Raw genomic sequence first — 12,138 nt, 5'->3', positions numbered from 1 at the left:
GCCTCCAAACAGCAATTCAGTGCCAGTACCCCCTCTCAGCTACTGACACCAACATGCCTCTCAGACAAATACAAAAGTGGAAGCTGCTCAAATCAATTTATAGGCCATAACAGTCAATACATAGGTTTAGTGGTTGCAGTACATTTATCGCCTTTCTTTCTTTTTTTTTAATTACATTTTTTTTTATTGAATCTTACAAGAGTAAATACAGCATAACTGGAAACAGAGTGGTTGGTTGAGCCAGACATACATGACAATAGAAAATTACACTTCAGGAAATATGAATTAGAAAATATACACATATGTAAGGCATTGAGAGGTGCAAACGTAGGTTTGCATAACTAATATTGTAAATGAAGATAGTGATAGAGGGAGGAAAGAAAGAATAGAGAGATAAAGGAAAGAAAAGGGAAAAGGGAGGGGAAGTCCCTGTTCACTGTGATGGATATAGGAGGGAGTGAGCGGTACAAACGTTGTACTGGCCATGTAGCGGGCTAAAGATCAGAACGCCAAGGGCAGAGGGGAACCGTGATGACTTTTTATATTCATTATTGACAATTATGATACTTCGTGTACATGAAAAAGTAACTGAAACCCATAGCAACCAATCATTCTGACACTCTACTAATGCACTTTAGAAAATAAAAGCCACCATCTCCTCCTATTTTTGTTCAATGTATTCGCAGGGTGATATTGCTTAGCCCTTGAGCCACCATTTCCTTCTCCACCCCCGTCACTCCCTGCAGTGGTGCCAGCCCTGATCCCACTCTCATTCCCAGGAGGCCAACACTTATTCCTCGATTGCCCTATGTGCATGGAACGTCAAATCCTGGAGGAACTATTGGACCTAATGCTGAGTTGGGCATACGCCTGTTCGCATAGTGTAAATTATACAAACTTGTACTGCACATGCTCACATAAAAAGCATACACCTACGACAATATGCATATCTGACACTTGCTGGCTGTGTTTTATAATTAATTTTGTGCTACTTTCATTCGTACATTTTCCCAGTGCAGGTGTGGGAATGAGTCCTAAAAGTTCAAATCTACCCAAAATGTAAATATCAGAACTTTCGTAGAAATATCACACAGTAGAAAATTTGGAATGTCAGTTAATCAGAATTTGCTTTAGTCTCTGGCCAACATTAATTTAGGAGAGTAATTTTCACATGTTGCAAACATGACAATGAGGAAGTGCTCTTAGCCCAGTCATTATAAATCTTTTTAACAATCATTTTTATGACAGAGACAAAGATACAAAAGGAGAAGAAATACATTTGTACATAGAGTATGTTAAGAAATGACAAGTTCTTTTCAGGTGAGCAGGCATTGTTATCTAGTTTTTTTTGTTATAGTTTAAGACGATTTGTTTAATCATCCTCATCCTCATAATTTATTTATATAGTGCCAGCAAATTCCATAGCGCTTTACAATTGGGAACAACCACATTAATAAAACAATACTTTGTAATACAGGCAGAGAGAGACATTAGAGGGCCCTGCTGACAAGCTTACAATCTATTTGACAATGAGAGATTGATGAATTAGGTTAGGGTTACATATTGAGTATTGGTCCAGCCAGATTGCAAATGCGAGAAGTGCTTATTGGGCTATATGATCCAGTCACACAGCAATGTTGATTAAATGAGTGTTGTGAATTCTGGATATCTTGCAAGTTATTTCAATTTACATATTATATATAGGAGAAAAGAAAATGGCTATTAATCAGATTTTCTGTCACATAGAGAAAATATTGCACCTATGTAAGAAAACCTACCAGTATGTGCCCTGAAACAATGTGACAAACTAGATTTGACTTCAAACCTCTTTTTTATTTAATTAAACGTGGTTGTATACTTTAGGACAAATATCCCTGGTATGCCAGAAATGGATAAATAAATGTATACTACAGGTCCCAGCGTGTCCTGGGTGCTAGGGCATGCAGGTACTTGTGGTTCATCAAGTTACAGCATGCCCTGACAACCATGGGTTTTCTGTTGCTTGCAGTATTATTATTATTATTATTATTATTATTATTATCCTTTATTTATAAGGCGATACAAGATTTCCACAGTACATACAGATTACAAACAGTAGACCATACAGGGTAGAAAATTACAGAACAAAGATCAGTTATACTAAGACTCCAATATCTCCAATCCTAGCTACTACAGTGAATTTGGAGGAGAAGAAATGGTAAAGAGACGGGAGGGAAGAGGGCTATGTTCATAAGAGCTTACATACTGAAGGTGCCCAGGGCCCTCTTAACACCATCTTGGGCCCCCGGGCACAGCAGTGCACCGGGGCCCCTATATATACAAAAAAAAATAAAAAAATTATTATATATATGGGCCCGTTGGAGTAACGCAATGGATGTCGGGTGGGCGTGATGACGTCACGCCCGACATGCACTGCGAGCGCCGCATGGAGGAGGAGACCAGGGAGGGAGCCGGATCGCCAGCTGACAGCACGTTAAGTATTTTCTTCTTTTCTTTTTCCAGGTTTTTTTTTTTGGCTTCCTCCGACGGGCCCCCCTGAGCTGCAGGGTCCCCGGGCTCCTGCCCATTGTGCCCTATGGGAAAGACGGCCCTGAAGGTGCCGTAATGTTCAATCACTTAATGGTGGGGAGGGCTGGCAAATTTTAGCCCAGGGGGCAACACTCAACTCAGCAGCCTATTAGGAACACTTTAAAGAAAAAAAATGCAGGTGGCCTAGTGACCCAGCCCAAGATAGCCACTATAGGACCAGCCCTGGGGGCAGAATCCGCCCTGCACCCCAGCCCAGCCTGCCCCTCTTTGGCACTGTGGCGGGGGGATGCTGCAGGTTTCCCTGATGAAGTGCCACTAGCCTTGGCTGGCTGTTCCCCAAATTTAGTCACTACCAGCTTAGGCTGGCAGCACTAGGGCTGGTTAGGCTTGTTTGGGATGGGTCGGTTCGGTTTTTTGTTTTTATTTTAAACATAATGTGAGATCCATGCTAATGGTCATTATCATCAGCACGGATCGTGGACCAGAGGAAAAGCAGCTGCATTAGATAGGCCTCCTATAGGCATATCTGTGTATTTTTCTCCCTCAGCATTGTTCGTAAGGAGCGTTAATACACGGATACCAGATACACCAGACACTATGGGCCTGATTCATTAAGGCATGTATTCTAAGCGCAACCAGTGTTCAGTATTTTTAGGCTTTGCATACTCCCGAATTCATCAAGGCACAGATCACTAGATACATGTCATTTTGATATTGGGGGCAGGTCTGCAGTGCTCTACTACTGTGGATTATAAATTCGTAAAAGAATGCGCAGGAAAATAAAAATTATTATATGGAATTAATGTCACTTGTTAGTAATAAAGGCATTCATGATCCAACAGTTAAAAAACTGAAATCCATGAAATCCATTTACTAGAACGTTGTTAATGTCTACTGAACATAAAATACATTTTTACAGTTGCTCGTGAATGCAAACACATGTTACAGCATGCATACAAGACTATCATCACTACTAATCAGAACTTAGACCAGCCCTAAAGCTGGAGCAAGAGATTCGGCAGAAAAATAAGTAACTTTAACATGGCCAGAGCTGGCTACCGACGTGGCTGCGTGTGCTTGAGTTTGGCAAGCTCCTACTGTATATCGGCTATGGCAAAACACCCTTTCTCACCCAGTTCACTTCCCAAAATCATAGAGACAATACGCTCAAAATCGGTAGAAACGTGCCTTGATGAATCAGGCACTAAATGCTCATTTCAGGGAATAAATTATATAATTTACAGAGTTGTTTGTTTAATTAACTGTATCACCACATTTTGACAGGTAATCAGACAGTACACTTATCTAATTAAATAAGCGGCTCTTCTGGAAAGTGACAGATCCCCCTGATTAGCATTCGAAGACCGCAGCTGACATGACCACTGTATGATAATTTATTGACAAATCCTTATGGTCAAAATTTCCTATTTAAATACAGATCTGAAAAATGTGCTGTTTTTCTCCTCACATTGATGTGCTTACAAATGCAGGGTTACATTCAGGATTTGCCTCATTTAGGGGTAGTGTTACCATTTATTCAGCTTCTAAGCAGACTGGGTAAAATGAAACGTGAAAGGAGCTGAGTAAAACAGTGACAGCAGTGTGCAAGGCTTTATTTTTGTTAGTTTTTATTTAGAACGGAAAGAGAGTATGAATTAGAGAAAACAGCCAAATGTATGAGTATTTCTCCCTGCATTAGAAGATCTGGTGATCTTATTTCTACACAACGACAAGTGAATAAGGTCTAAGCTTATTATAAGCTCAATATAAAATAACAACACGAGAGACAAACCAGCATGTATACCTGTCAAAGATCCAGCAACATGAGGCCATCTACAAGGCATAGTACTGAGTACAGCTCAAGGCAAGCTTTGAAATAAGCAGTAATAGAGAATCAAATGTAAACTACCAAACATTCTTCCAAAGAAAACATTCAAGAAAAAAAATCTGAAAATAATCTAACTACTGAATCATGCCCTTCTCGGTGGGAAGAATTGCTCTTTTATGAGTTGTTGGCTTTTATACTTTTTATATAATTTTGTTGCGCTTGTTTTAAAACAGTTCAGTAGTTCTTGTTGTTTGTGCTTTGTTTCACCTTAGATATAATAGTGATATACAGATGTGGCAGTAACTGCTATTTATCCCCCCCAGGTTCATCTCATGAAGCCAGAAAGTGTTCCCAAAGCTTGCTGTGCTCCCACAAAGCTCTCAGCCACGTCAGTTCTTTATTATGATAACAATAACAATGTAATACTAAAGAAGCATCGGAACATGGTAGTCAAGTCCTGTGGATGCCACTGAACAAGAAGAATTATCTTTATTTGCACTGAAATAACAGAATTCCCAAACATATTTATGTAACTTGTTGACATGAATTTTATTGTATAAATCAATAAACACTAATTTTTAAAAATGTTTGAGTAATGATGTAAAATAAGATGAACTAATAAAGATTGTAAATGTTAGAAAAATATAGAACTAAAAGTGGTCACCATCAACAAACTTTTTTGGTAGCTTAGCAAACTGACCACAAATCACTCTATGTAGGCAATCCAAATCTACATGTGACTGGGTTTTATCAGATGTTTACCAGATCTAATGGATAATTTGGTCAGATGACGACTGTGATCTGAAAGTGTATACTGCCATCAGCCAAATGCTGATATAAAAGGCTTTATTTATTTAGGGGTGTGCACCGGCCACTTTTGGTGTTTTGGGTTTTGGGTTTTGGGTTCTTCTGATTAGCTTGAGGTTTTGGGTTCTGATTTGTATTGGAAAAACACCCCACGAAAGGTTTTGGTTCTGATTTTGGGTTTTGGGTTCTGATTTTTTTTTAAAAAAAGCATAAAAAGTGCTAAAATCCATATTTTTTTTTTTTCACTCCTACACTATTATTAACCTCAATAACATTCATTTCCACTAATTTCCAGTCAATTCTGAACACCTCACACCTCACAATATTGTTTTTAGTCCAAAGGGTTGCACCGAGGTAGCTGGATGTCTAAGCTAAGCGACACAAGTGGCCGGCACAAACACGTGGCCCATCGTAGGTGGCTGTGTAGGCTTGAATGGCCTTTTGCTGCTTCTCCATCCTCTGCAGCATATAGAGGGTGGAGTTCAAGCGCGTCACTACCTCTTGTTTTAGTTGATGGCAGGGCAGGTTCATGCTTTTTTGATGTAGCAGGAACAGTGAACGTAGTTCAATATCTGATACTAATATTTCTGCACTGCAGGAACAGTGAACGTAGTTTAATATCTGATACTAATATTTCTGCACTGCAGGAACAGTGAACGTAGTTTAATATCTGTTACTAATATTTCTGGACTGCCTATTGAATTTGGTACCGGGGACACAATACCTCCATCAACCGTCTAAATCCCACTCCACTGATGGCGGACACCGGACACATGTCTAACACCAACATAGCTGTTACAGCCGCAGTTATCCGCTTTGCAATAGGGTGACTACTGTCGTACTTCATGCTCATGGCAAACGACTGTTGGACGGTCAACTGTTTTGTGAAAGACGTAGCATTCTTACGACTTCCCCTCTGGGAAGATGACCGACTACCAGCAGCAACAGCAGCAGCGGCAGTAGTAGGCGTACCGCTGCAGAATTCCCCGGAAGAATCATCCCGGATTGAAGAGGACTCAGTCATGCCGGTGACATGGCCTGCAGGACTATCAGTAATGGAGATCGTGGAGGAAGTTGACGAGGAGGGTGTTGGTGGTGTGTATACAACAGGACCAAGGGATTTAGGTGTCCCTGGACTGCTGACGGTCCTAGCCACAGGTCCTGAACTAAACACTGAATTATGAAGGTTCTTCAGGTGATGTATAAGAGAGGATGTTCCTAGGTGGCCAAGATCCTTACCCCTGCTTATTTGAGCTTTACATAAGGTACATATGGCCATATATTTGTTGTCCGGATTGGGATAAAAATAACTCCAGACCGAAGAGGTGGATTTTTTGGTCTTCTGACCAGGCATGACGATGGGCTTTTTCATCCCATGGATAACAACTGTTTCCCCCCCTGGTGCCTCATTTAAGATAACCACATCAGCATCCTCCTCGTCAAGTTCCTCCTCAGCGCCAGCTACATCAATATCCTCCTCCCGGTGTACAACATTCACACCTTCATTAGCCAAATCTGTAACTGGACTGTGGGTGATCCTTCCAGCATATGCAGAGGGCGTGCTGCAAATGGTGGAAGGAGCCACCTCTTCCCGTACAGTGATGGGAAGGTCAGGCTTCGCAACCACCAACACCCTTGGACTCGCCTTGGGGATTTGTGATGCCATCTCTTTAGAAGGCAGAGTTGTTTGCTGTGTTGTTGATGACAACTTAAGTCTCTTAAATTTTTTAGAGGGGGGGAGGAGGGCTTAGATCCTTGGGTGAAGCTGAACCACTAGTCATGAACACGGGCCAGGGCCTAAGCCGTTCCTTGCCACTCCGTGTCGTAAATGGCATATTGGCAAGTTTACGTTTCTCCTCAGATGATTTAAATTTACTTTTTTTGCTAATTTTAGTGAACTTTGGCTTTTTGGATTTTACATGCCCTCTACTAGGAGATTGGTCATCGCCCTTGGCAGACGATGTTGATGGCATTTCATCGTCTATGTCATGTCTAGTAGCAGCAGCTTCAGCATTAGGAGGAAGTGGTTCTTGATCTTTCTCTACTTTATCCTCCAAATTTTGGTACTCCATTATATGCAGCACAAGAGAGCATACCCCTAAACCACACACACTCGGCAAAGCCTTTACAAATTATCTGCGGCACAGGAGAGTACCACTGGACTGGAGTTATACAGCAGTGCCTATTTTTTGGTACAGCAGCAACAGTGAACGTAGTTTGACTTTGAAATAGCAGTACCTATTTTTTGGTACAGCAGCAACAATAAACGTAGTTTGACTTTGAAATAGCAGTACCTATTTTTTGGTACAGCAGCAACAGTGAACGTAGTTTGACTTTGAAATAGCAGTACCTATTTTTTGGTACAGCAGCAACAGTGAACGTAGTTTATATAAACTATATAACGTATTTTTATATATTGCAGTACTAATATTTCTAAATGCAGGAATAGTGAACCTATTCATATATTGCAGTAGAAATTTTTAGAGACTTTTTTTATAATTTTTTTATATTATTTTAATTATTTTTGTATAAGTTTTTTAACATTTTTTTAATTATTTTTGTATAAGTTTTTTATAATTTTTTTAAATTTTTTTTATAACTTTTTAATAATTTGGAAATAACTATGCACAGGACAGAGCACAGGACACAGGCAGCACCACTGGACTCACAAAGGAAAGAAACCACTGAAACCAAAAGCAGGACAGGAGCTCCCTAACTACAACCTCCCTCATGAGTTTTCGCTGCCAGAATGAAGATGGCGACCGCGAGCGGTGAATTTATGACATCCGAGTCTCGCGAGATCCGACGCGAGACTTGGATGTCATAGCCTCGTTTTTTCCCCGGGCGGAAGTACCCGAACAGTGCTCGGATCCCGTCGGATCCGCACTATTCGGGTGGGCTCGGATTAGCGAAATCCGAGCCCGCTCATCACTATATTTATTTAATGAGTCTTGGATTAGTTCCGATATGACTGAAATGAGACATAAATGTTGATAAAATAATATGTAGTATACAAAAGTGATCAGGACCAGCATGACCTGCAGTCTCCTCGGAGTTAAGTACCCAGATCTAAAAGCACTTAGTTTATTCACATGAGGCCTCATTAAAGTTGAACATAAAGATGTGCTTTTTGCCACACCTGGTTTATGTCTGTAAAATTGAGTGCACATTGCAGAAGGTGTTTGAATAGCCCAGGAAAGCATTCATAATGATGATCGTCATACATGTTATTGTTAAAAAAAAATGTGTTTTTTTAAATAAAGTGCATGCCCTCCTCCCCTTAAATCCAATACCCAGTAACCTGTACCAGCACAATATAACCATTGTGTCAGGATTCCCAATATGAAGACCACAGAGTAGTGTGAATGAAATGAAGTGGTTTTATTTTAAACACAGGCTACAGGTAAAAATGAGATGCAGTAAATGGTAAGGCAGCTAAGTCCATAGAAACAGTTGAAACAGTAGCTCAGGATTACCAGTGTCAATTGTCTGGTATCACAGATATATCACATATGGAATCCAATGGAATCCAATAGCCAGGTATAGTTCAAAAGTAAGCATGGTTTATTTATATATATATAAATCTAAAGTATCCAATAAATGAAGTCTCAAGGCAGATAAAGGTCTGGTACAAGTGTCTAACAATTGCAATCCAAATCACAAGAAGTAGCAAGGTTCTGTGTAAGCATCTTGTTCAGATTCAAACACAACACTCAAGCAAAGGCTTCAAAACAGGAAGTGTATATGCCCAAACAGGAAAAGAGATCCAAGATAGTATCTTCATGTGCTAATCTAAGGGGACGTTCATAACATGATGCCCCTTTTCGCAATGACGTCCTCCAGACGGCTTAGGACCAGGCTTACCAGGATACTGTCAATGAAAAGTTTTTAAAAAACATGGGTCATGAACATCCAAAACAGATTGCTAAGAGTCATCTTCTGAAACATTCCTCATGATCATCAACTTGAATTGGCTCAGGAGGAGGCAAAAAGTGACCAGGAAATGGACTATTAACTGAAGGTTTTAGTAATGACACATGAAACAGGATGTATATTTATGAAATCAGGAAAATCCAATCAAACAGCCACTGAACTGATCTGTGCAAGGATCTTATATGGACCAATAAACTTGCTACCCAACTTAGATGATGATACCATTATCCTTAAATGTTGAATTGACAACCATACTTCATCACCGATATTAAAAGTTGGAGCAGCTCTTCACGATCTGTCAGCATCATGCTTATATCTTTTGATCAGTTTTTAATGTCTCCTTTAATAATTCAAGATTACTTTGCATTAGAATCAATCTATCTTCCACAGCAGTATTCAGAGAGGCACATGGTAGATTGGGGCATATATTTGGATGAAATCCTATATTAGCATAGAAAGGGCAAAAAATAGTAGATGAATGTTGGAAATTGTTATATGCAATTACAGCCATGGGGAGGACATCAACCCAATCATCTTGTAGATGGCAAATATAACATCTAAGATATTGGTTGAGTGTTTGATTTGTTAGCTCCGTTTGTCAATTTCTCTGTGGATGAAACATGGTGGACAAGTTCACCAAAATTTCAAGAGATTTGCAAAACTGTTTCTAAATTCGTGATGTGCATTGAACCCCTCAGTCTAACACCACATTATTAGGAACTCCATGCAAAAGGTAAACTTCCTTTCTAAGTCAGTCAGCTGTTTCTTTTGCTGTAGGACTACCCTGACAGGGTGTAAAGTGAGATATCTTTGTCAGCCTGTTGATTACATCAAATATGGTAGTCATATTCTGAGATCTTTGAAGGGCTACTGTAAAATCTGGGAAATTGAATCCCATGGATGTGTAGGTATTGGCAATGGTTGTATGAGTCCAGAAGAAGAGGTACGAGGAGACTTAAATCTGGTACACGTTGTACAAGATGATACATATTTTGTTACATTCTCTTTATACTTGAACCATCAGAATGAAAGAATTAACAGTTCTTGAGTTTTCTGGAGTCCTTTATGGCCTGCTAATTTAGAGTCATGGAATAGTTGCATGGCCATTATGTACTAGATTCATAGGTTAATTTTAATTTTTTTGGAGGATTCATGAAGGTAGAACATGTATCATATCCATTCTTGATATATGTTAATAACTTATTTTACTACCCCCAAAAAATTTGAATCGGGAATTATTATTGGAACATGCTCTACCTGATGAGAATTCTCAACTTAGGCTCTTGAAAGAGTTGGCTTTGCCATTCTTCGATCCAGGTCTATAGGAAATTAGGAAATCAAAACGGCTTAGAAAGAAAGGCCATCAAGCTTGTCGGGGAGACAATTTTTTGGCTGATATAATGGCAAGAAGTTCCTTATTCTCCACATCATAATTTCTTTCAGGGGCAGCCATTTGCACAGGGGTGAAGTAACATATTGTCTTCTAATCTTTGTGATATTACTGTTTCTATAGCTGAATCTGATCCATTTCTAAAACAAATGGAAGTGTAGGCTCAGGATGAATAGTATAAGAGCCGCACTTCCATTACAGACACTGAAGAGACAAGTCGCAACAGAGTGAGCTGCGTGCCGCATATAATATAGAGCCCTCAAAGGCACCCAGTATATAACCAGAGGCTCCCTACTGTATCCCTACATATATATTAGGAGAGTCTGAGCCACAACTTAAACTGCACGGCTGTGAGGTATAGTAAAGTGCCTGCATCATATATACCAGCATATCTACAAGAGTGTATAAGCAAGACTGCATATAATTTGCATTGCCTGATTGCTGCAACTGTTGTTACTGCTGAATACTGCTGTACTACAATCAACTGTGAGTAACTGCATTCATCTGTTGTTATCATCTTTAAATAAACAGCAACCTGTTTAAGTTACAAACCCGTTGTGGCTTAACAACCACATTAACACCGCTGAACACTTTTAGTAACATCAGAAGGTATAGCCAACAGTCGTTGATTTCTTCTTTCAATAGAAATCTGTTTGAGAATGGTAGCTATTTGCATTGGTTTGGGCTCCTCAGTTTGTTGCGTTGAAGGAGTTCCAGAGTAATTCAATATTGCTGGTTCCGGATAATTAGGACGAGTCCACATGGAGGCCCATCTATCGTGTTTCCTCTCCATCTGACGAGCATTGGTAGGATTACAATGTTTAACAAAAGCTTCAAAATCAGTGGGTGCATCAGCTATAGCTAATTCATCTTTAATAAACCTAGATAATCCCTTTTCGATAAACAGACAGCTTAGCTGCAGAATTCCAATCTCTGTCCAAGATCCATCTTCAAAAATCAGAGGTGTGTCCGGCTACTGAATGTCTTCCCTGACGCATCTTTAATGGAGCCGGCTTTACAGTAGCGCTGTGATTTGGATCATAAAATATCTGATTCATTGCATTCATAAAATTAGAAAGATTTTGTAATATTGGACTTTTTGCTTCTTTGCTTCTATCAATGGAGGCATCATCTTTCAACAATAAAACAATATAATGTACTTTTTGTATATCTGACAGAAAATAAGTAGGATGTAAATCAAAGTGCATCTTGCATTGATTAATAAAAACTCTGGTTCTTTTACGATCACCTGAGAATCGAGCTGGTGGTAATGGGAGTGTGGGTTGATGTACTGTAGCTGAAGGTGCTATAGCAGGAACTTCTTGAAGCCAAGTCTGTAGTTCTGTAATAACTCCATTTAGTAGAGTCCTTGAACATTTATTTGCAACTCGGTTACCTGTTGGTTTTGTGGATGAAAATTATTTGTAAACTGGGTCTCAAGTCCTTGACATTTTGCATGAAATTTTTGTAGCTGTCTGGAGGCAGAAGGCAGAAACTCAGATCTGCAAGTCGCTGTAAAGCAGTTGGCACTATACGAGTGGACTCCATCATTTTGGGCGTGTATTTCCTGTCACACTACTGGTATCACAGATGGAATCCAACAGCCAGGCATAGTTCTAAAGTAAACAGGATTTATTTTGATATATAAATC

The 12,138-nt window shown here is 39.7% G+C and overlaps 1 protein-coding gene across 1 annotated transcript in view; it reads left to right on the top strand.

Moving 5' to 3' along the window:
• Positions 1-4,942, top strand: part of LOC142140278 (bone morphogenetic protein 8B-like) — a 99,500-nt gene extending 94,558 nt beyond the window's left edge. Inside the window, exon 7 of the mRNA XM_075198093.1 lies at positions 4,681-4,942. Coding sequence (XP_075054194.1) covers positions 4,681-4,830 — 150 coding nt within the window. The 3' untranslated portion in view covers positions 4,831-4,942. The remainder of the gene's footprint in view (positions 1-4,680) is intronic.
• The last annotated feature ends 7,196 nt before the right edge of the window (positions 4,943-12,138 follow it).

The sequence above is a fragment of the Mixophyes fleayi genome, chromosome 2 (assembly GCF_038048845.1).
Source record: "Mixophyes fleayi isolate aMixFle1 chromosome 2, aMixFle1.hap1, whole genome shotgun sequence".
NCBI lineage: Eukaryota > Metazoa > Chordata > Amphibia > Anura > Limnodynastidae > Mixophyes > Mixophyes fleayi.
Note: the sequence above shows the minus strand (reverse complement) of the source record. Positions and strands in the feature narration are given on the sequence as shown.